The 20,890-nt window shown below is 41.1% G+C and overlaps 1 protein-coding gene across 6 annotated transcripts in view; it reads left to right on the plus strand.

The window, feature by feature from the left end:
- The first annotated feature begins 16,142 nt into the window (after positions 1-16,142).
- The window catches only part of TAF1B (TATA-box binding protein associated factor, RNA polymerase I subunit B), a 53,231-nt gene continuing 48,483 nt past the window's right edge, over positions 16,143-20,890 (plus strand). For 5 of the 6 annotated variants that reach the window (XR_007628978.1, XM_050315936.1, XM_050315935.1 and 2 more), the window contains exons 1-6: positions 16,143-16,197; positions 16,946-17,044; positions 17,541-17,628; positions 19,474-19,571; positions 19,845-19,940; positions 20,545-20,677. Coding sequence is in view for 5 of the 6 variants with exons in the window: in XM_050315936.1 (XP_050171893.1) it covers positions 16,180-16,197; positions 16,946-17,044; positions 17,541-17,628; positions 19,474-19,571; positions 19,845-19,940; positions 20,545-20,677 (532 nt within the window). In the remaining variant the exon portion in view is untranslated. Of the gene's footprint in view, positions 16,198-16,467; positions 16,807-16,945; positions 17,045-17,540; positions 17,629-19,473; positions 19,572-19,844; positions 19,941-20,544; positions 20,678-20,890 lie in introns of those variants that run through there. The other variant, XM_050315937.1, reaches the window with a different exon arrangement.

Below are 20,890 nucleotides of genomic sequence, written 5' to 3' on the forward strand. Positions count from 1 at the left end.
ATCCTTGTAGGAAAATGTAGTCCTCTCCATCGTACTGAGCCAATGTACTCAGGACAAAAATAGAATAAAACTACTATTTCTATACTTACAACCTGTCCAAAATAATAGTAATGACAGGACAGTTATCAGAATTGCATAGTGTGTAAAGCCAAGGAAAATTTAAGTTGTTCTAAGCATAAAGCTTTGGAGCAAAGAAAGGGAGCTATTTTCCACAGCTTCACCTTTATGCTGCACTATTCAGCCTGCTCTGACAAATCCTCCCATGAAAACCCTTGTATTGACCTAACAGCTTCAATCCCCAGATAAGGCTTTCTCCATTGCAATAAGCAAACCAAGAGTATCACAGCAGATATATGACACTTGGGAAATCAGAGAGCTTTAATAAAATGAAAATAAATCTCACCTTTTAAATCTAGAAGTTTTTGTGACCATTTATGTTTTCCATATGTGATGATAGTGTACGCTGAGCCAAGAACATCTTTACATCCTCAGTCTTAAATCTTAAGAGGTAGCTGTAACACATCAAGCACAGCTCAGTGTTGCTACTGGAATAAAAGCTTCACCAAGCTGCCAAAACCAAAAATAAAATGAGCTTCCACTCTAAAATGTATTCCTGTAGTTCAGATGGTAGTGAGAGATGACAAATAGCTGGCAAGTGGAGCAATTCATTCAATCAATAGATAAATTAGGCAAATTGCAGAGGAAGAAGCCTGGAGAATGCCATTATTGTAAATATAAAGCACAGTCACCAAGGCAGCTCCTGCAGTCAATCATACAACACATTTAAGGCAATTCTGCTCCTCCTGGGTTCAAGGAAAGTTGACTAGAAAGAAAAAAATCTGCAGAAGATATACAAAAGAGCAGCCTCTGCAACCCAGGCTTTAGGGCTTGATTGGGGGTTAATCCTGATCAGTGCTTACGGAACAGAGTTTTATGCCTGGGCTCCTCTGTTGCAGCTTTACAAGCAGTAAATTCCCTTCTCTGTGGGATTTACCATGTCTGGATTCAGCTGTCAGAGGAGGCTGAATATAAATGGGAGATGGGCATAGCCAAACCTTCCCTGGGGACCCCTGGGATGCCCAGGGCTGGCTGCCAGGGTGCTGGGCACACTTGTACTGGTGTCCGCTGGCAGGTAAATCACACCGAACTCCCAGGTTCATAATGGGATTATTAAATCTGCTCACACAGTAACTCTTTGTAATTCTGTTCAGATGTGAGAGAAATACCCTTTGTTTCTCTCTCTGAGCCCTGCTTAGAAAGTTTGGCAAAGGTTTATTTTCCTAGGAGAATGACCATGATCCCTCCTTAATGTTTACCTCTAGAAAACTATTTGTAAACTGAAAACCACCACAAATCTTAACACTGCCAAACCCACACAGCAAATCAATAAAATTATAAGAAGTGGAAATCCCAGATCAATAAAAACACTGGGAGGTCAAATATGTTAAAAACTGGCTGTTTATGAGAGTTAAAGCAGCAGATACATGCCCACAGTATTTAAAATGTGTGATGAATTATCTATTGTCAGTCTCTGTAGTGCAATCCAGATAAATCAATGATGTGTTTAATGGGACATTGGCATGAAAGCAATATTGGGATTCAAATAAAGAAAAAAACTCAAGATGACAGTAGAGGATCACATTTCCATTTATACTTCCTTCATCAATGACTGAAATAGCTACCTGCACCCCAGTAGGCCCCTAAGCTATTCACATACCAGAAAGCTGAAACAAGTGACCCCTTTGACATACATATTTTGAAACCCTTATTCCAATAAAAGGTCTTTGTTAAGGACAAGCTGTAAGATTTTCCAGAACTGGGATATAAAGCCATACATACATCTCAAGAGAATTTTAAAATGTTTTGTCAAGTGCAAACAACAAGTTAGATAAGGACAATGATAAACAGGGTATTCTGAAGACAGTGGCATGGCATCAGTTAAGAATTTAACCCAATTTTATTATTTGGAAACATGGCAAGTGATTTATTACTGTAGCCATTTGCTTAGAGGCTCAATAATTAATATTTATGCAGTTTTTTCTGCTATATGTGGTTTATCACTAGAACTTCAGTGAGTATGAGTGATGTAATTTAAAGCCAATATATATTTAATGGTCTATTCAAGGATAAATTAATCTGTGTAATGCAATGTATGTTATTAATGTAATCCTGTGATTTTTTACTGGGACGCATCCAGATACATATATTTATTGGAAATGCAAGAATTTGTTTATTTGATGGTTTAACTGCCTCAGATTAAAATGCAGGATTATTATACAAAAGCTCTGAAGTGCACATTAGTACTTTGTGATCTCTTAGTTACACAATTTGAGATGTAAAATGTATATTTCTAAAAACAATATGCCATGAGCATCTTTATTTACATTGCTTGGAAGTAATACAGTGTCATTTTTGTATTGAAGATCATGCTGAAAGACCTCAACCTGCATCTCTCTTGCAGGTGCAGCTTCCATCTCCAGGAGAGGTTCACTTTTGTGAACAACCTTCATGTTATAACCCCCAGAACGTCCTGGGATCTCTCTGAGGAAGTGACTCCCTAGTAGAAAGAAGGACATTGCCTTTGCCATTCCCATCAGCTAAGGTGCTGGAAAGGACTTTGGCAGGAGCTGGGGAGGAACTAGACCCTATTTCAACAAATATGGTTTGCTTGCCAACCGACCAAAGGAAGCCGTGAACGGAAGAACTGAAGTTCTCCTCCTGATACAAATCTTGCACATCTCCAAATGTTTCTTTTGGCCACCACCCGAATGCTGGAATCTTGTGTTAACGAGTCAGAGTGATTTTCTACCTAATTCATTGTCTCACCATAACACAGAGGTCTTTGTCTGCAGACTGGATCCACACAACATGACACAGCTCCTGGTGTAGCAGTAAAGGTAGGAGCTGTTGTGTGTACATGGCTTAGCCACTCCACCAGTATTTCAGCAGGATGTGTGTGTCTGCACAGTGCTAAAATGAAGTCAAAGGTTCCACCACTGCTATTAGTCCTGGGGTTGCACCTTTTTTCCAGCATGAAGAGAATGATTTATGCATCTTGCTTATAGGAGTAAAACTAGAAGTAGGGCCCCACACGAAGACACTTCCTCACTGCTTCTCAACCTCTAAATTAGTTATTTCTCTCTCTCTTTTTTTTTTTTTTTGTTTGTTTGGTTTTTTTGTTTGTTTTTTTTTTTTTTTTTTTTTTTTTAGGAAAGTCCTCTCATATCTATTAACCTTTTGCTTCAAGAGTGTCATCACCAGACCTCCCATATCTGTTACTTATTACAGACCCAGAAAACACTGGTTGTATTTATGGTGATGATGGCCACCAGCCAGACTTGCAGCTCCACGCCAGGGCTGGGCACAGCTGCACAACTTCCGCAAACCTGGGCTACATTTGAAAGCTTGAAAACTTCTTTGCTCTGTTTGTATTTGTTTCACCATATTTACTTGTTTCTAACTTGGCAGCCAAGCACGTAAATGTGTAGAAGTATAAACTGTATTGGCAGGCAATCTGTGTTAGCAAGGCAACATAATGATACCAGCCTAGCTGCAATGCAGCCAAACTGAACTTTTGTCACAGCACAGAAAGCTGTTTTCTCTTGCAGAATATTGAAATGTGGTTTAAAAGTGTGTATCCATACTGATGCTTTAGAAACTGTAATATGAGAAGAGAAACAACCATTGTAGGGGATGGGAAAGGAGGAAAGGGTTTTCCTCAGGACAGACTTGACAGCAGCCACTGCTAGATGCAGCTTCCCTTGTGTCATGGGTTTGTACCAGCAGCTGCAGCTCCCTGTACTGTAGCAAACCTCCACAGAACCTTGGTTTCATCTAGCTGGCACTGAAGGTGCTTAGAAAAGGAAATAGGAATAGTTGTGAAAATCTTTTCCACTTTTTCAGATAGGTAACTGCAAAATATATTATTTTTTGAACTATCACAGGCCCCTATGTATACACATGAAGGCATGCAATTATGGAAGTATGGGTATATTGTTTCCCTGTCTCCTATCACTGTGGGAGCAAGGCATGTTTGGTTATCACACTGCTCACTTTAGACATCTAACCCAAATATGATCCAAATTATTGAAATTAAGATCTTGACTTTATCAGAAATGTTCCTAATAAACCAAAATGAGAGGACAGGAATGTGCTTTCTGGGTGAGGGTGCTATTGGCAGCACCAAGAGCCTACACTGCAGAAATCCAAGTACAAAAGGATTTAGATGGAGTTATATCATAGAATCATTGAATATCCTGAATTGGAAGTGACCCCCAAGGATCATTGTAGTCTAACTTCTGGTCCTGCAAAGGACAGCCCAGATAATCACACCATGTGATTGAAAGCATTGTCCAAATGATTCTTGAATTCTGGCAGGCTTGGTGCTGTAACCACTTCCTTGGGGAGTTTCAGTGCCCAGCCACCCTCTGGATGAAGAACTTTTTCCTAATATCTATCCTAAACTTCTCCCAATACAGCTTCATCTGTTAATTATGTGAAATTCTAAATACACCTGACATCTGAATGCAACTGGACAGATGATTTCCTGCCTCAGCAGTCTCCTGACATCCATGCCAGAGCATCTACCAGGTCTTCCCCAGCCCTGGGATGCTGGTGGATGTCACCATTGCTTCTCAGCCACCAATGGCTTTTCCTTTCAGCAATACCTGGGAAAAGAAGGCAAGAGATAAGAGTAAATAGGAAACTTTGCAACAGGTTGTCAGCTAATCCCAAAGGGTCCTATAATGAAAACCCTCAGAGTTAAGAAATTGACTCGTTCAGGTGCCTCACTTTCTGTGTTTGGGGTTAAAAAGCTACTGATAAGAGCAACTAGGAGACAAAAGAAGTGAACATCCCTGAGGAGGGCAAGAAAAGTGAATGGAAAAGAGGACCCAGTTTGGCATAAACATTCCACGAAAAACAGGTTCCTTTCTGATCGTTGTGTACTGACCACAGCAATCGCATCTCCAATGAACCTCATGGTCTCGTGATGGTAAGCATTACAGACAGAAAGAACATGACATACCCTGGGGTTCAGTGACATCAATTTGTGATTTATAAATAGTTGCAAAAAGAAGTGGCAAACATGAATTTTTCTATATATTTCTGACTCAGAAAAAGACTTAGAAACACGTTCTTTATTTTCTGGTTTTAGTGGAAATGCTCTTCTTGATAGTATCCTCAGGTAGGTCCAGAGAATATTTAAGCTCGTTTAAACCCATCCTCAAGGCTTGCTTCTTAACACATGACCTTCCCAGAACATGACGTTAGAGTGAAGAGCTGTGAGAATTGCTGCTGCACATTAAATATTGAGATATATAAATAGTTAATTTTGCTTCTCCTCAGTCTCCTCACGTTTACCTTCCTCAATAATGAAGCCTTTGGAGCCCGGAGTGCATAACAGCATTTTTGTGGAAAGTGCGTGGCAAACCCAGGGAACTGCGATGTTGTAGCTCTGCCCCAGCACTGGGGAGTGCTCTGCAGCAGCTGCTCAGTGTCTGCATGGAACACCCAGGCCACTGACATCAGGGGGTGCTATTGAGACCTGGAACATATTTTCTACCTTTTTTTCTTTCAATTTTATTTTATTATTTTAGCCAGACAGTTTGTAAGTTTTAGCTGTTCCTTCTCTTTGTGGTTACACACTGTCCAAAGAGTGATGGAGACATAAGGATGGAGCGTTCAGCCCTCAGTGCAGGTCTCTGATCTGTTTGCCGGGTTGGAAGCTCTCTGCTACCCAGCAGGGTGCACTTTTTCTTTCACAAGGATAATTCTGAGCTAGACTGTTTTGTTTCTCTGTGTGCTACAGAGCTACACCACCATGTATGTTCTCCTGTGTGGGTGGAGATAAATCTCTGTGCCTTTGCCAGCACTGTCTTAACTCTTTTGAAGCTAAGGGTCGCAGATGAATGCTTCTGTCATTGTCAGCCTGTGCTTCAAAGTTATTTCAGACTAGCTTTGTGAATGGATTATTTTAACATACTTTATTATACTATTTTGTTGAAAGAACCTTCCTGCAAGTTTAAAAATCACAAAGTAAACTAATAAACCATGCGTCATTTTTTCTCATGGATTCATGAATGAATAAGCTTGGAAAGTGGGCAGATTTTCACTTCAGATGTTAATTCTGCACCAGTTTCACATATTCACTTTGTATATGCAGATCTTTTGTTTGTCAGGTAAAAGATTGCACTGTGGTGCAGTAGAGAAGCAAATATAGACAATTTCTCACCACCTTTGCAAAGCTTGAGATATCTCAAGGACTATCACCCCAAAAGTTCAAAGCTCATGTACCAAACCCTAAGCATCAGGCAATTTCTCCAGATTTCTTTGGAGAAGCAGCTGTGGATTTTGATCTGCCTCTTGATATTTCCAGGATTTTCTTGTCCTTCAGTGTAGATAGGGGAGAATTGTGATATCCCCACATTTCTGGAATGTAGTTGCTCATACAGGAATTCTCATCCTACATCTGTTTCCCTTTTCCATTCCCAGCACATACACCAGTGCAGTTCTGCACACCCATCCAGCCCAAGGTGTGCCCCTCTGCCTGATCAGGGAGACTACAAAACTCCAGAGAGGGGGAAAACAACACAGGCTCCTTTATTCTACCCTCCCAAGTCTGGTTTTGCACAGAAAGTCAAGAAGGAAGACAGATGAAGGCAAGCTGGAATAGATGGGTTCCTTCTATTGAATTCCCATACCTGGGAGGTTCCCCAAGCTGTGTTTCAGTAAGGACTGAGAGTAAGCTTGGCCTTGAGTGGCCAGGCCATCAGCACAGAATGAGCCATTCCCTAATACTGTATGTTTTCACAAGAAAGTGAAAAGTATTGAAATGTGTATGAGCTAGGGGAAAACATTTTTAAAACTAGAAGTGTTTGTAATTTGCAACTTTTAGCCTAGCAATTATATGATTGTGGATTTAAAAAAATAATTTTCACACAAAAGTTTTTCTTACTTTTTTTTCCTCACCATTTCTATTGTTCAGCAGCAGAAAATTCATAAAAAGAGAAAAACATTCCCCCTCCCCATTCCCCAATTTATTTTTTCAAACCTTCACATATCTGCTTCTGCCTTACTTATTCTTTCCCCCATTCTCCTGCCTCTCAAGACAGAAATGCGGATCAGATGGGGTTTCCCTTCCAGGCTGAGCTTTGTAGGACTCCTCCCATTTTGGAGATCAGCTCAAGTCCCAGCTAAATGCTATGAGCTACAGGGGAAAAAGCAACCAGCTAACAAATGTTGGCGAGACCACAAAATACAGAGTGTGTCTGTAGGAGGAATATATTCTCATGCTGGGGAAATACTGAATTTTCACAACATTGAAGCAGATAATCTGGAGGAGGATGGAATTTTTCCCCAGCACTCCCTAATACAAATAAACACCGCTGAGAAAACAAACTTGTTTAGGTGAGAGAGGGTTGAATTAAACAGCGGTATCCATTTGTGGTCACCTAAAGCTGCTTCTATGCAGATTGCTTATCTTTGTTTACTGCTCTAAATTGCCTAAATGGTGTGAGCAATTCTGGGGATGGGTGGATGTTGTTTATGCCGTTGTTTGAGTTTGTTTGCCCTTGTCTTATGGACAGGGATAAGATGAAAATAAGGTTCCTGGTCTGACTTTCAGATCCCCATTTTTTTTCCTTTCTGACAGCTGTGAAGGATAGTTAGAGTATATTTGAATTTTTAAATCAGTAAATTATACCTTCCTTGTCTTAGGTATACTCTTGAATTAGCACATAGTGCTTTATGTGCATGGCTAAAAAGAAGAAATCGAACAAAGATTGTGAAGGCACCAGTGATTTGGGCATGTGGCCTCTTTACCACACATTATATTCATGTGAGAAAGTAAGCTATCATTAAAAAAAAAAAAATCCCTGAGTAAAATCAAGCCCCAAATCCCCAATCCATGAGGCCACAAGATTCACACACTACCTTCAGAATGTGAGCAGACCACTAAGTGAAGGTGACTTTATTACACAGTAGTGTGCTGGATTTTCCTCTGGACAAGGATGGGATTCCCAAAGCACTCCATATGTTGGGGCTTTGCAGCCCACCTTCCTCTTTTCAAAGTGTCTTCCAAGGACAGCTCATTTGAAGAGGTGCCTTAGTTGGCCAGTAGGGATAGGGAAAGAAAATTGCTATTTTTTTAAACCTCCATAGCCAAAGTGAAACGTTTTCTGTGTGCAGACTGAACCAAGAAGGGGAGACTATGAGGAAATTAATTACTTAAAAGTTCTTCATGTGCCAGGAACAGAAAAGAAGGTATCAATAAATAAACAAATAACAAAAACACAGCAGAGAGAGAAATCCCTGATGCAATAGTAAGCTATCACTCCAGAATTACGTGGTCCAGGATTATGCGCTGATCTGACTAAGACAACTCGTGGTTGCAGATCTACAGATCCATCTGCAAGTGGTGACAGCGATACTTCTGTTTCCCAAGGGTGAGCTAAGGCTAAATACATTCTTCTGTGATAATTGCTGCAGTATGCACACATACGTATGCCAGGTCACATGCAGCATGCCAAGTTAGTGTCCAAGAGGGCATGACCAAAAGTCCACTGAAATGAGTGAAAAAATTTCCACTGTCTTTTAATGAGTTTTGGATTGCATCTTGAAGCTTATATTTAATGAACAACCAAACAGCTTTACATTTAAAACCAGAAAAACCACCAGTGCAGGAACACAATCAGTACTTTTAATGACTTTAAAAGGCCACCAGATAGACAGCTTTCAATCATAATTGAATTACTATCCTCAAGTAGAAACTACATTGTTAAAAAACTATAAAGTTTCAAGATGAAACATATAAAAAAGTCGAAAATAGCATGACACATCCCTAGCTTTCCTTTTCTCACCCTCATTGCACAAAAGCTCTTAAAATTTTGTTTCAGCATTTTTCTGCTAATTATAATGCATGATCCCTTTGTCAATGCGAAATGCACCCTCTTAAGCTAAAAATTTGCTAGAACTGTACTGATAAAACAGGTCTGAAATACAATTTGCTGTTCTCAAACAGGTCTTCACAGAGTCTCAGGTGCATCTCAGTTCTGGCTTTCTGTACTTTTGATGTCCCCATCATATAATTAATAACTAAAACAAAGATGTGCAGAGATAGGTTTAGATCAGATATTAGAAAGAAATTATTTACTGTGAGGCTGGTGAGGTACTGGAACAGGTTGCCCAGAGAAGGTGTGGTTGCCCCATCCCTGGAAATGTTCAAGGCCAGGTTGGATGGGTCATGGAGCAACCTGATCTAGTGAATGGAGCCCCTGCCCATGGAAGTGGGGTTGGAACTAGATGTTCCAACCATTTTGTGTTGTTCTATAATGATTCTGATTCATCATTGCAGGAAAAAGCTCTCCTTTGTGTCCTTTCTGTGTATCTACAGAAATAAGTTCTTTTAAGTATATTTATGCGGGGGTGAGACAAAAAAGGAACCATCAGGGCTCTATCCCTTTGTCATTTTGGTCTATTTAGTAACACCCCCACAAATACCCTAGTGCACAGGTGAGCTCAAAACAGCACTGAGCTTTACTGAAGCACAATATGTTCACACTGCAGTGAAACATTCTAGGTCTCATAGCATGCTTAACTTACAGGTTTAATCAAGTTTTCAATAGGGATGGTGACCTTTTCTTTCTTCAGAAACAAAAGACAGAAAAATAGATGGTGGGAAATGGAGGGCAGAAGCCATTGGGGAAATGAGATTGTAAATCAAAGCAAAGCTATGCCTCCACTTTATTATATTTTCATTTTTATTAATAGCACTCACAGCTACTTTTTATCGCCTACCCTTTAAAAAAAAGATCATGAATTGCAGGGGGTCCTATAAATTTAACTGCAAATTTTTTTAAATGTTGTAGTTAGGACAGAAGATTTTTCTTTCTAATCTCTCCTTTTAAACTCCACAATCCTGTGTAAGTATTTACAATAAAAGCTATCATAAAAGCTTATACTGTGGGTTAGGAATAGAAATTGAGTAACAATAATTTTTCTTTATTTTAAAGGTATAATTAATACTATTTTAAGTTTAATGTTCTTTGCAGAACATTCACTTTGCCAGGACCATGTCTAGTTTAGAGCAGTATTTATCAAACATTCTTTGTAACCTTGAACAAGCATGTCGGTTTTGAAGAGTACAGCACCCTGGCTAAGGCGATCCTACTGGTTCTTCTGGATTCTCCTGAATGCTGCTGCGTTCCCCTCTTGACAGAGACAACTTGAAATGTGCAGACTTGAGACCATTGGGAACTTGGGAACATTCTGAAAATAGAGGATTGCATTCTACTCAATTCTATTTCTTCTCTATTTATCTGTTCTTCACATCTACCTATTATAATGTGGAATCATCTATCACGTTTTTTGGAACAAGCATTGGAAACCTGCTCCCAGTGCTCTATGCATCCATGTACCATGGCCTCTTGGAAGCATGATGGAATGAAGTACAACAGGAAGAGGTGCAGGTTTTTTGGAGATTTTCATATTTTTAAATCAGAAGTTGTTGACTCTGCCACAGCCTTGTGGTGTCTTTTTATGAATTTTCTCCTACTACCACATGTCATTTTATATGTGGTTACGTTTAAATTACTGGGGAAAAAATTAATGCAGTCTGAAACAATCATTAAGGATACCCACAGATATCTCCTGTTTACAAAAACAACATTTGAACAAAGGGGAAAACTGAGCTCTGTTAAGCATAAAGGATCTGGTGGGCTTGTCTGTTAAGACTTGGTCTAAAAAAATGACTTCTCAGGTTGCTTTCACATGCTTTGTTGTGCTTTCGGATATTAGTGACTGTTCATTTAACATGGATTTTGAAAGTTGTATCTGTTTTGAAATTTAACTTAGAGCTCTGCTAGTGTGTAACTAACTTAAAAAGATTCTGGAACTTAAAATTCGCTCAGCGGAAGACGGATAGAAGCCTATAGGACTGCACTGGACTCGGTTGTGTCATGTAACTAAACCGATTATCAGTGGACTACCAACTATTTACCTCAACACTGGCTTCTCTAGTACCTGGAAAATGACTCAAACATCACAGTCCTAATATTTTTTTTTTTTTTTTTTTGGTATATGTGTGTGTGTTTCTTTAGATATTTAAGATCTATTATTACTTAGAGAGACTTTTTAAATTTGTCTTTATATAAAATACATTCTTAAGACATGATCTACTGAAGATAAAGTTGCTTCTGCATAAAGGTCTTGGAAAAGACCAAGAAGGTTTGAAAAAAAATGAATTCCTCTTTCTTTGGCAAGACCATATGCTGGCATCCACATACTGGTACTGACAAGCAGCTGAGTCCATCGTGAGAAATGGTGGGAGAGAAATGGTAAATGAACTATTTCATAGTCCCTGTTGCAACCTCAGAACCAAGACTATTCTTTGCTTCCATGACAAAACAACTACTGGTGTCACATAAGTATTCCCATCTTTATTATTTCTCTGGTTATAGAGCATGGGCTGGTATTCGAGCTCTGACAATCCTAATTCTCAATGTTAATGAATGACTGAAGAAGGAAAAAAGCCTGTGACAGAAACCTTAAGAAAATTTATCAGCATTTTTGGGGCTTAATTAATTATATGGTGAAAAACGCCCTGTGACCAACACCCCACACACAACAAGGCTGTGTAAGACATAATGAATATGTTACTTTGCTTCCCTGATTCTGCTGCTTTCTGCACTTTTCTGACAGTTTTACATTCCTGTCTGCCACTGCCCACAAGTATATTTGTTTGCTCTCCAGATTTAGTCAGCAGAGCAGCTCTGTGATGCACCGTGTGCTGAACACACACAGACATGTGCATGGTGCATGTTTCCCAGACTGACAATCTCCAGGATCGTGTTGGATCTGGATTTCTAGCAGTGAGTAGCTGCTGTTGCCAGCAGTATTATTTCGAGACCCTTTGTAAATCCCAGCTCCACAAGGTGGCTCTCAATTCCTTTAAAAATACCACTGCATTTGTGGATTAAACACATCCAAGAATGATCTTGAGAACAATCTTTAGGGCTCTATGGATGCACAACACTATAGTAGAACCCAAGAGTCCCTTTAGAGCTAGAAACTAGACCAAATCTGACACAGAAAATTCTTAGGTATTACAACTTCAAGGAATATTTCATGTTAGCTGCTCAATAAATTCTGAAAAATTAGAAAATACAGGCCTTATATATGCCTGGAATATGAAATGGGACATTCAATGCCTTCTCTGTTGCTTTGTGGCTGCTAAGATCACCTTCTCTCCTAGTCCTTCCCCTGCTCTATGTCTCTGTAGGATCACATTAACATAGTCAACACATACTGAGGGGTGCAGTCTCTGTTAGTATGGACAGCAGGATAGCAGCTTGGTGCTCCTCAGGAAAGAGATTTTGCCTTAGAAGGCCAGGACCTACAATGAGGTATTTACTTGACTTCAACCAGACTTCAGCATCCCCAGGTAGACCTCCCAAATCACTTTTTGGCTGGCCACATACGAGCACGGCCTCCCAAACAGTTTTGCCTCCTAGAGCAGCTCATCTGAATGTGAGGTCCTGCCCTGCAATCTGTGTCTCTAAACACCCCTGGCTGGGTGGCCATACAGCATTACCACTTCTCTGAGCATGCAGAGCCACGGGTGAAACTGCAATGAGACTGTGGTCCCGCAGTGTGAGTGTGAGATAGGCTGGGCTGCAGCACATGTGCAAAGCAAATGCTCATGGTGGGAACCCCAGATTGGGTGCACAGGGCTGTTCTCCCTCCTCAGTGCAACACTGCTGCTTTTGGTAGTCAAAAATCAAAATTCATGTTGCTTACGTCCTAAGAAAATATTAAGAAAACCTGAGTAAACTTTAGAAAAAAAAGTATTTGCTTTCTGTTCTTTTGGGTGTTTGAGGTAGTATTTTCAGTCTTCCACAGCAGGGCTAGAAACATATTTAACTAATAAAATTTGAGAGCTGAAGCTGTATAATAAACAGTAACTATCACAAGGCAGTGCTGGGTGTGTCTAAGCTGTAACGTTAAATTCATTCTTCTTGTCGCTTCCTTCAAAGCTCCTCCGAGCCCAGCCCCTCCCTGGTTATCCTCCCCTGCCGAGCTTGCTGCAACCCCTACGCCTTGGTGCTGTTCCCACCTTTGTCCCTTCTTCTGCCGGCTCCTTGCACAACTCGCTGTGCCTTTGCCTCCAACCGCACTTCTGCTGGCACAGCTTTTCCCCTTGACCCCTTCAGCAGTGTGGTCTCCTCTCTCCTCTAAGGGCTGGTTAGAGTGAAGCCATCTACTTCATGTTCTCCTAATTTCCCTTTTGTTTTCTGTCTGCCTTTAAACATGAGTTCTTCCATGGAGAGAGATGGTGCAAAGATGAAATTGTGGGTGCTAATAACTGTGTGTGTTTTCCATAAACTTGAATCTGGTAGATCTGCCCTGTGTTCATCTACTCAATCTTTGAAGCAGCTGAGGTTGCTTTTCTGATCTAACTCTTTGTAGTAGGTGTCTGACAGTGGGTAAAGACTCTGGGGAGATTCTCTGCTAGAGAAGTTTGTATCCTGGAGCCAGCACAATTTCATGAGCAATATCCCAAAGGATAGGCCAAGGGACACGTCTTTCAGTCCAATGTGTAGTTTTTACATTTTCGCATGTAGAAAGTCTGCAGTCAAGAGCCAGAAATGTGATATCAGCAATGGAACTCAGTTCATTAAAAATTCAAATCAATGGAAACAACAGGACGTATTATTTATCTAAGCCTCAAATCAATCTGACTACTATGCATAATGATCTTAATTAGAAAAGTGAGCCAAAGCAGGAAGACAGTCTGTCTCCTGGCTTTGAAATTATCATAGCCCTATCAGTATGCTTGGGTAACTTGTAATTAGGGACAAAGGTTACACATAATTTTATATGCAGAAAAACCGGTTTTACACTTGTCATTTCAAAAAATATTTAAGAAACAGATATAAGACTTGCTAACCCTATTATGCTTTGATTTTTTTTTTTCCTACCGGATTAGTAGTCTGCATTAATTAGCTGATGGACTTCAGAAATATGGATAGAAGCTTTGCCTTTATGGAGAGCCTGGATACTAATAAGTAACTAGTAATATTAGTATCAGTCACTGTCCAAGTTCCCTTCCAAAATTTGTTACCTTTACATATCTGTTTCACCTGCATGGAAAATGCAGCTCAGAAAAGCAGTGTGGGCTGTCCAAAAGCAGAGAGTAAGGGCTTGCCTGTTCAAAAACTTTACTGGCGCCTTGCACCAGTGCGCCTACAATTACACCAGTGCAGTTCCCTGTACGGTCACCCACCTTCTTTCCTTGTTTATCTGCAACTGCTGCCATTGAATATGAAGTGTTTTTTACAAAATGGCAGTCCAGTGATTAAACTTTCTTTAATATTTTATTGACCAGCTGTAATTAGAAAATAGAAGACCTAACTCCGAGGTCCTGCCTCATCAAAGTGGCACATCCAGGCTTAATTTAAACAAGTACCTCAATTTAGTTCAATCCACTGAGCAGGCCCAATGCGTGCTCACAGCCAGGAGTCACACATGAACACCGCTCTCGGCAGCCATGCCTTATCTTCTGCATTGGAGCACAACTCTTCCTCTTTTATCACAGATACAGATGCCCTGATATTTTTTCAAGATAGTATTTCATCTTGGAAATTCATTAGAAATAGATCTAACACCTCCTGTCACATGAAATGGTCTTGCTTTCCCAGAACAGTATTTCCACAAAAAATAGAAAAGGAAATTAAAATCACAAGTAGGATCTGTTTCATCAAAGTATTAGCTACATTTCTGAGAGGCTGACAATCACCTTTTTAACATGGCAGGAATTACATGTGCAATTCTCTTTAAAGGGTGTTACAAATGTTCATCCCACACTGAAAAAAGATCACAGTTGGTATGAGTAATAACTTTTTTCTTGAACACAAATAGTTCCCCTCTAGCTCTGTACATATCCTCCAACATCAATGTAACCACAGCTGTCAAAGCAGCCTCACCTCTTTCTATGTATATTTTAGCTTTAATTTTTTCCCATGCTTTCACTTAGTGGACCTTTTTTTTTTTTTTAAAGGGCCTAAACCTGTTCTCCAATTTTGTGGGCAAATTCACTGCAATAACAGATCTTGGTGTTTAGACATCTTTAAACATTATTATTAGCGTGCAAGAAATTAGAGACCTGCATCAAGATCTGGAGGTTTGGGTGTTGTTTTTTAATTGAAAGTGAATTTCAGATCACAGTTTCTCTCAACAAGGATCTCTAAGCACTTTTACATAGTTAAATGAGTTCTTGTGGCCTCCTTTTGTACAGGCACTAGCAGTCTGTGTCCAACAGCCTCGGCTCAGCCTCAGTGGTCACCAGCTGAGTGTACCTGCTCAGGCAGATGGGAGGGTGAGGATGCAGGAGCTCAGCACAGAGGATGGCGGTGGGCTGGGAGGGCACACAAAGTCTTAATCTTAAAACTGCACATGTGATTGCAGTCTCAAACTACATCAGGGCAGGTGTAAGTTGGACAGTAGGAAGAATTTATTCAGATACAGGGTGATTAGACATTGGAATGGGCTGCCCAGGGAGGTGGTGGAGTCACTGTCCCTGGAATTGTTAAAGGAAGGATTGGATGCGGCACTCAGTGCCACGGTTTGCTTGACATGGTGGTGTTTGGTCATAGGTTGGAGTCGATGACCTCAGAGATCTTTTCCAACCTGACTGATTCTGTGATTCTGTGACACGTAGCCTCCAGTCCCTGGCACACCAGGGTGAGGAAGCACCTCATGTCCCCTTGAAGCAGCCACGTCCCCTTCAAAGGTGAAGCACACGTATCATAAAATCACGAAATGTTAAGGGGTTGGAAGAGTCTTTAAAGGCCACCCAGCCCCAACCCCTCTGCCATGGGCAGGGACACCTCCCACTAGACCAGGTTGCTCAAAGCCCCATCCCACCAGACCTTGGACATTTCCAGGGATGGGGCATCCACAGCCTCCCTGGGCAACCTGTTCCACTGCCTAAGCACTCTCACGGTACAGAATTTGTTCCTTATATCTAATCTCTAACACCTATATCCATGTCCCCTCAGTGAAGCAACCCCGTCCCGCCGGGGCCCCGCGGCGCCCGGAACGCCAGCGCCGGGGCCGCCGTTTCCAGACGGGCTGCGGTGGCGCGGGCGCGGTTGTCATGGTGCGGCCCCGGGCGCGGCCGCCATGGACGAGGAGGACACGGTGGGGCCGGGGGGCAGCCAGGGGGAGCCGGGCCGGGGGGCAGCCGGGCCGGGGGGAGCCGGCGGGGCGCAGGCAGCACTTCCCCGCCGCCGCCGGGCCCCGCTGTGGGCAGGGCCGGGCCGGGCGGGCGCTGCCCGCCCCGGCCCGGCCCTGCCCACAGCGGGGCCCGGCGGCGGCGGCGGGCGAGGCCCTGCGCGGCCCCGCGGCGCGGGTCGGTGCTCGGGCCCGGCCGGGGATGGGCCCGGCCGAGCTGCCCGTCCCCAGCACGCACGTGTGGGCTGCCTCTGAAAACCGCTTTGTTTTAATCTGTTGGTTTCCCTCTTCCCTCCTTCTTTTGGTCTCCCTCTCTCCCGGCGCGTGCAGGCTTTTTTCGCGTTTCCAGAAATTTATTTTGCCTTTCGCCTCCCGCTCTAGTTTTTGTCTCCCTCCCCCCCCTTTTTTTTTTTTTTTTTTAAAGCCATGCCACGTGGGTGTTCTAATTCCCCTGGTTCTAATGCTCACACGCACACTTGTTAATGCTTCCCAGCTAAAATTCCGTGTTTAGAGTTGCCTGTGGCTGATAACAAAACGTATGATCACTTGTTACCAACCAGAGCCAACAGAAAAAGTGTAAATATTCTCTAATAAATAATAATAATAAATAATAAGTAAATAATCCCAAAAGCTATGTAGTAGCCTGGTAATAGTGCCAATTTTTATACCCAGACACTTGGGAAACACTCTTGTGTTTGTTTTTTTTTCCTTTCAGAGAGATTTTAATGAACGCTGTGCCCAGTGTTCAGAAGTGAACTGGGGTCTCACTGATGGAGGCAGATATTATTGCAGATCTTGCCACAATGTTACTGAGGTAAAAAGCTAAGTTAATGACTTTGGAAAAGGCTTATTATGAATGCTTCTTTCTGTATATTAAGAAAATGTTAGATTTTTCTCCTTGACAGCAGTATTGTTATTCTTCCTTTTTCATGCTTTACTTGACGCTGTTTAAGATTAATGTTCCTTGAAATCACAAAATTTAGAATGAGCCATCTTGGCCTGCTGTGTTGCTGTAGTCCTGGGGTGCTGTCTGGATGCCTTAGAAGCATTGCCTGGGTGTTGCTGCATTTTACTATGGTACAAATGTAGGCAAGCCCTGGTGCACGTCACCTGTATGACCATGATAGCAATTCTCTATTTTAGCAATTTCTGAATGAAAAGTTCCAACTTAGTTCCAACTAAGAACGTCCTGTCCTCTTCTTAGTTTAGGAAATTTGAATAAGTTCCTCCATTATGTTTTATGATGGGGCAATCTATGCAAGTTAGACTTGGCTTTTTTTTCTTGCTAAGATAATACTCCTATTTTGCAGAGAAGTAGAGAAGTTGTAAACACTGATTTTATGACTAATTCAAGAGTCCAGACAATCTCCAAAGGTTCAAGAAAGCAGGAAAAAGCTGGTATGTATGACTTTCTGTCTGTGTTTTGCATGAGTGGCTGTTCAGCCAGGGTTCACCTAGGCCATTATGTCTTTGATGGAGACCAAAAGCAGATAGCTAGCAAAGACTGTGGGAGTGGAAACAAAACACACCCTCTAGATGCTGCTATAACCGTCAGCAATCACTTTTGGTGACTTCCTGAGCCACAGGTAACCTCTGTGAGCCCAGTTATGTTGGGGTTTTTTTGACTGAACTGAGCCACGTGTGTTACTTATTGCTGCTTTGAGTTGTGGAAGTAAATACTCACTGAAGATACTGGTGGCATGCATTCAGGTGTGGTGATCGCTTTGTTCCTTCCTTGTGATGGCTATCACAAAACCAGAGAAGTTGTTTTGTCTTGGTGAGTGAGATATGACAGTGGTCCAGCTCTTAGTTTCAGACTGGCTTGTGTTACAGGTACTTGTCCCTGTAACCTGCACAAAACTCCGTGGAGGAGTTTTCATGGAGTTCCAATAGCTGAATCAATATTACATCTTTCACCCAGAGTCACTTTTATACTTTTAATTTCATGATTCAAAACAGTAATGGTCATTATATATGAGGACCTGTGCCATAAGAATATCATGGTAAGGCTGTTGCTGGAGCTGTGTGTGTGTTCTGTGATGACTGGATAGATCTCTTATTGTTGTGGCCACTTTCAGAAATAAAGCTGCATTACAATGCCAAACGAAGCATGGGGTTATCCTTGTCTCTGATGTGCTGATCTACCATTGCTCTGCTGCAGTGGCAGTGGATTGCTGCATTCCTCTGAAAAGAGCAATTGTGAGGAAGCGGAGGGAGGGCTGAAACAACCTGAACACCTCCACTTGTCCTTGTCCTGTATTGCTCCTAAAGTCTGGACCATGTGCCCAGCACTTCATGCTTTTGTTTACCCTGTGGGGAAGGTCATTAGTTGACTCCCAGGCTTCTGAAGAAACAAACCTTTACTTTCACACAGTCCCTTCTGTGAGTGCAGTCATGTTATACTGTGTTTTCGTGCATTTATAGGAGTAAGCTGTATCTGTGGGTAACAGTTAAGGCCAGCATCACTGAAGCAGGGCAGGAGCTTTGGGCAGATAACCTATAAGATGGCAAGAGGCAAGGTCTGACTGGGAGGAAAGGTAATGAAGAACAGGTGTGGGGGGAATGAAAAGAGAGTTGAGAAATGCAGAGAAAATTTCTAAAACCAAAAGCCTGTGGAAGAGCCTAGTAGTAAACAGAGAGAGGTAAGGGTGAAAAGTAAATGTAATGCAGCCTGAAGAAATAGGGAATAGACCAGAGCAGGCCCAGTCCTTATGAAATTCATGTTGTGCTAAGATTTGCTAGAAGCTCGGAATATCTGAGAAAGTTTCTCTCATTTAAACGTGTAGGATTCTGTGGGAGGGAATGGTGAAGCATGTGGTGGTGTTGGTTGTTTTTTTGCCTGACTCACTACCATAATGTTCCAGGTTTCTGTGCCAGGGATGGGAAAGAAATGTTCATATTTCATTTTTTAATGGCAGGTTCTTAGTTATTTTAAAACTGGTCATTTAACAATGCTCCACTCGATTACAAATGCCTCACTAGATGTTATAGTGAAATATATTATTCTTGGGAAATGTGTGGAGAGCAGTGCTTCTTCAGTAACTTTTCTTCTTGTTTAAGGCTGTGAATAAATGGAAGTATTTAGTGTAGCTGGTCTATGCAGTAGGATCTGAAAGTCTTAAATAGAGAGACATGTCTTTGTCCTGGTACCAAAGGAACAGAATGTTAAGTGGAAATAAGTGCGCATAAGGTTAAAGAAACCAAAACTTTACAAACAGAACTCTCCCCCTTTTTTTTCCTTAGATAGAGGCTGTGAATGGTATGTTTGTGAAGGCTTTCAACTTGTACTGAAGAAACAAGCTGAAGCTTTAGAAGCATTAGGAGTATGTCCACAAATGAAGGTATGTAGATGTCAGTGAGTTGTGTTACAGAAGGTGTTATTTTAAAAAAATTTAATTTTTGAAGTGACTCAAACAACTCCCTCTTTAAAAACATTGAGCTTATAAAATCAAATTTTGTATCTCTGGTAATTTAAAAAAATATTTTATAAATCACAGTTAGTAGAATTAGAGATGGAATATTACTCATATTCCTGAGTTAGAAGTTACGCTCTGTTCTCTCAGCAATTAATAATCTTGTAAACTTTGTACTAATCATCCATTTGTATTTATAAGGATGAAGTTCTGTACAATTTTTGGAGGTGTTACCTTCAGAAGAGCAAACAGGCATATTGCAACAGACCAGCTGGGGAAACTGTCAAAGCATTATCAGTAAGTGAAAGCTTAAATCCCTTGAGATGTTTGGTATCTTTTTAAAAGCAACAACAGAAACATTCTTTGTTCAAGATATCTGGCTGGTAATAATGTCACTTCAGTATGCAGGATGTCAACTGAACAGGGTTCCACATGTCCATTTTGTTATTTCTGGGGTTTTTTCTTACCTATTTTAAGAGATGAATACTTCTGTAAGTATTTGAAACTGCTTATTTAAAAATATTGCTTTGTCTTGACTCATATAATCAGTAGATAGAAATCACAATGGAAAATGCATCAGCAGCTACCATCCTGTCCTGCCTGCTCTCTTGAAGTTACTTATTTCATCAAGCTTTGATTCTATATGCTACCAACTTTCTGGTCATTGTGGCAGATTGAAATGTATTCACAAGAAGTCTTTTAATATTGAGAAATCCTGTAAAAATACTTTTTTCCCCCGTATTTCTTCACGTGCTATTGATTTATAGAAAAAGTGAAAATGTGAATAGTTTGGGTTTTAACTTTTACTGTTGATTTTGTGTCTGTCCTGCTTTATGTGGTTTGTTAAGATTGAAACAGTAACTAACAGTAGCTAATACAAATATGTATTTACAAAAAACAGGTATGTGAGAGCAGTACTGATGTGGACAGTGAACCAGAAAGGCCCAACCTTCTGCACTTGCTGTCCCTCTCTGAAAGTGAGGGAGATCTGCAGACTGACTGCAGCTTTGCCTCGTCCATGAGCAAGGTTTCAGGTAGGAGCAGTGAACTGAACTTTCTGGAAACCATTTTTCTGTAGTTTTTAAATATAAATAAATATAAAGTATATTTGTGTACAGTGAATTGGAGGAACTGGTTGGAAGGTGTAAAGTTTTCAGTCCTGTTTGCCACGGCAGTACTTTGTATTCTACCAGAAATAGATGACTTCCCCCCTCAACCCCCACCCTGAGAGATGAAAGTTGAACAGG

Source organism: Myiozetetes cayanensis, unplaced genomic scaffold (assembly GCF_022539395.1).
Source record: "Myiozetetes cayanensis isolate MyiCay16 unplaced genomic scaffold, myiCay2020 scf2-11, whole genome shotgun sequence".
Classification (NCBI taxonomy): domain Eukaryota; kingdom Metazoa; phylum Chordata; class Aves; order Passeriformes; family Tyrannidae; genus Myiozetetes; species Myiozetetes cayanensis.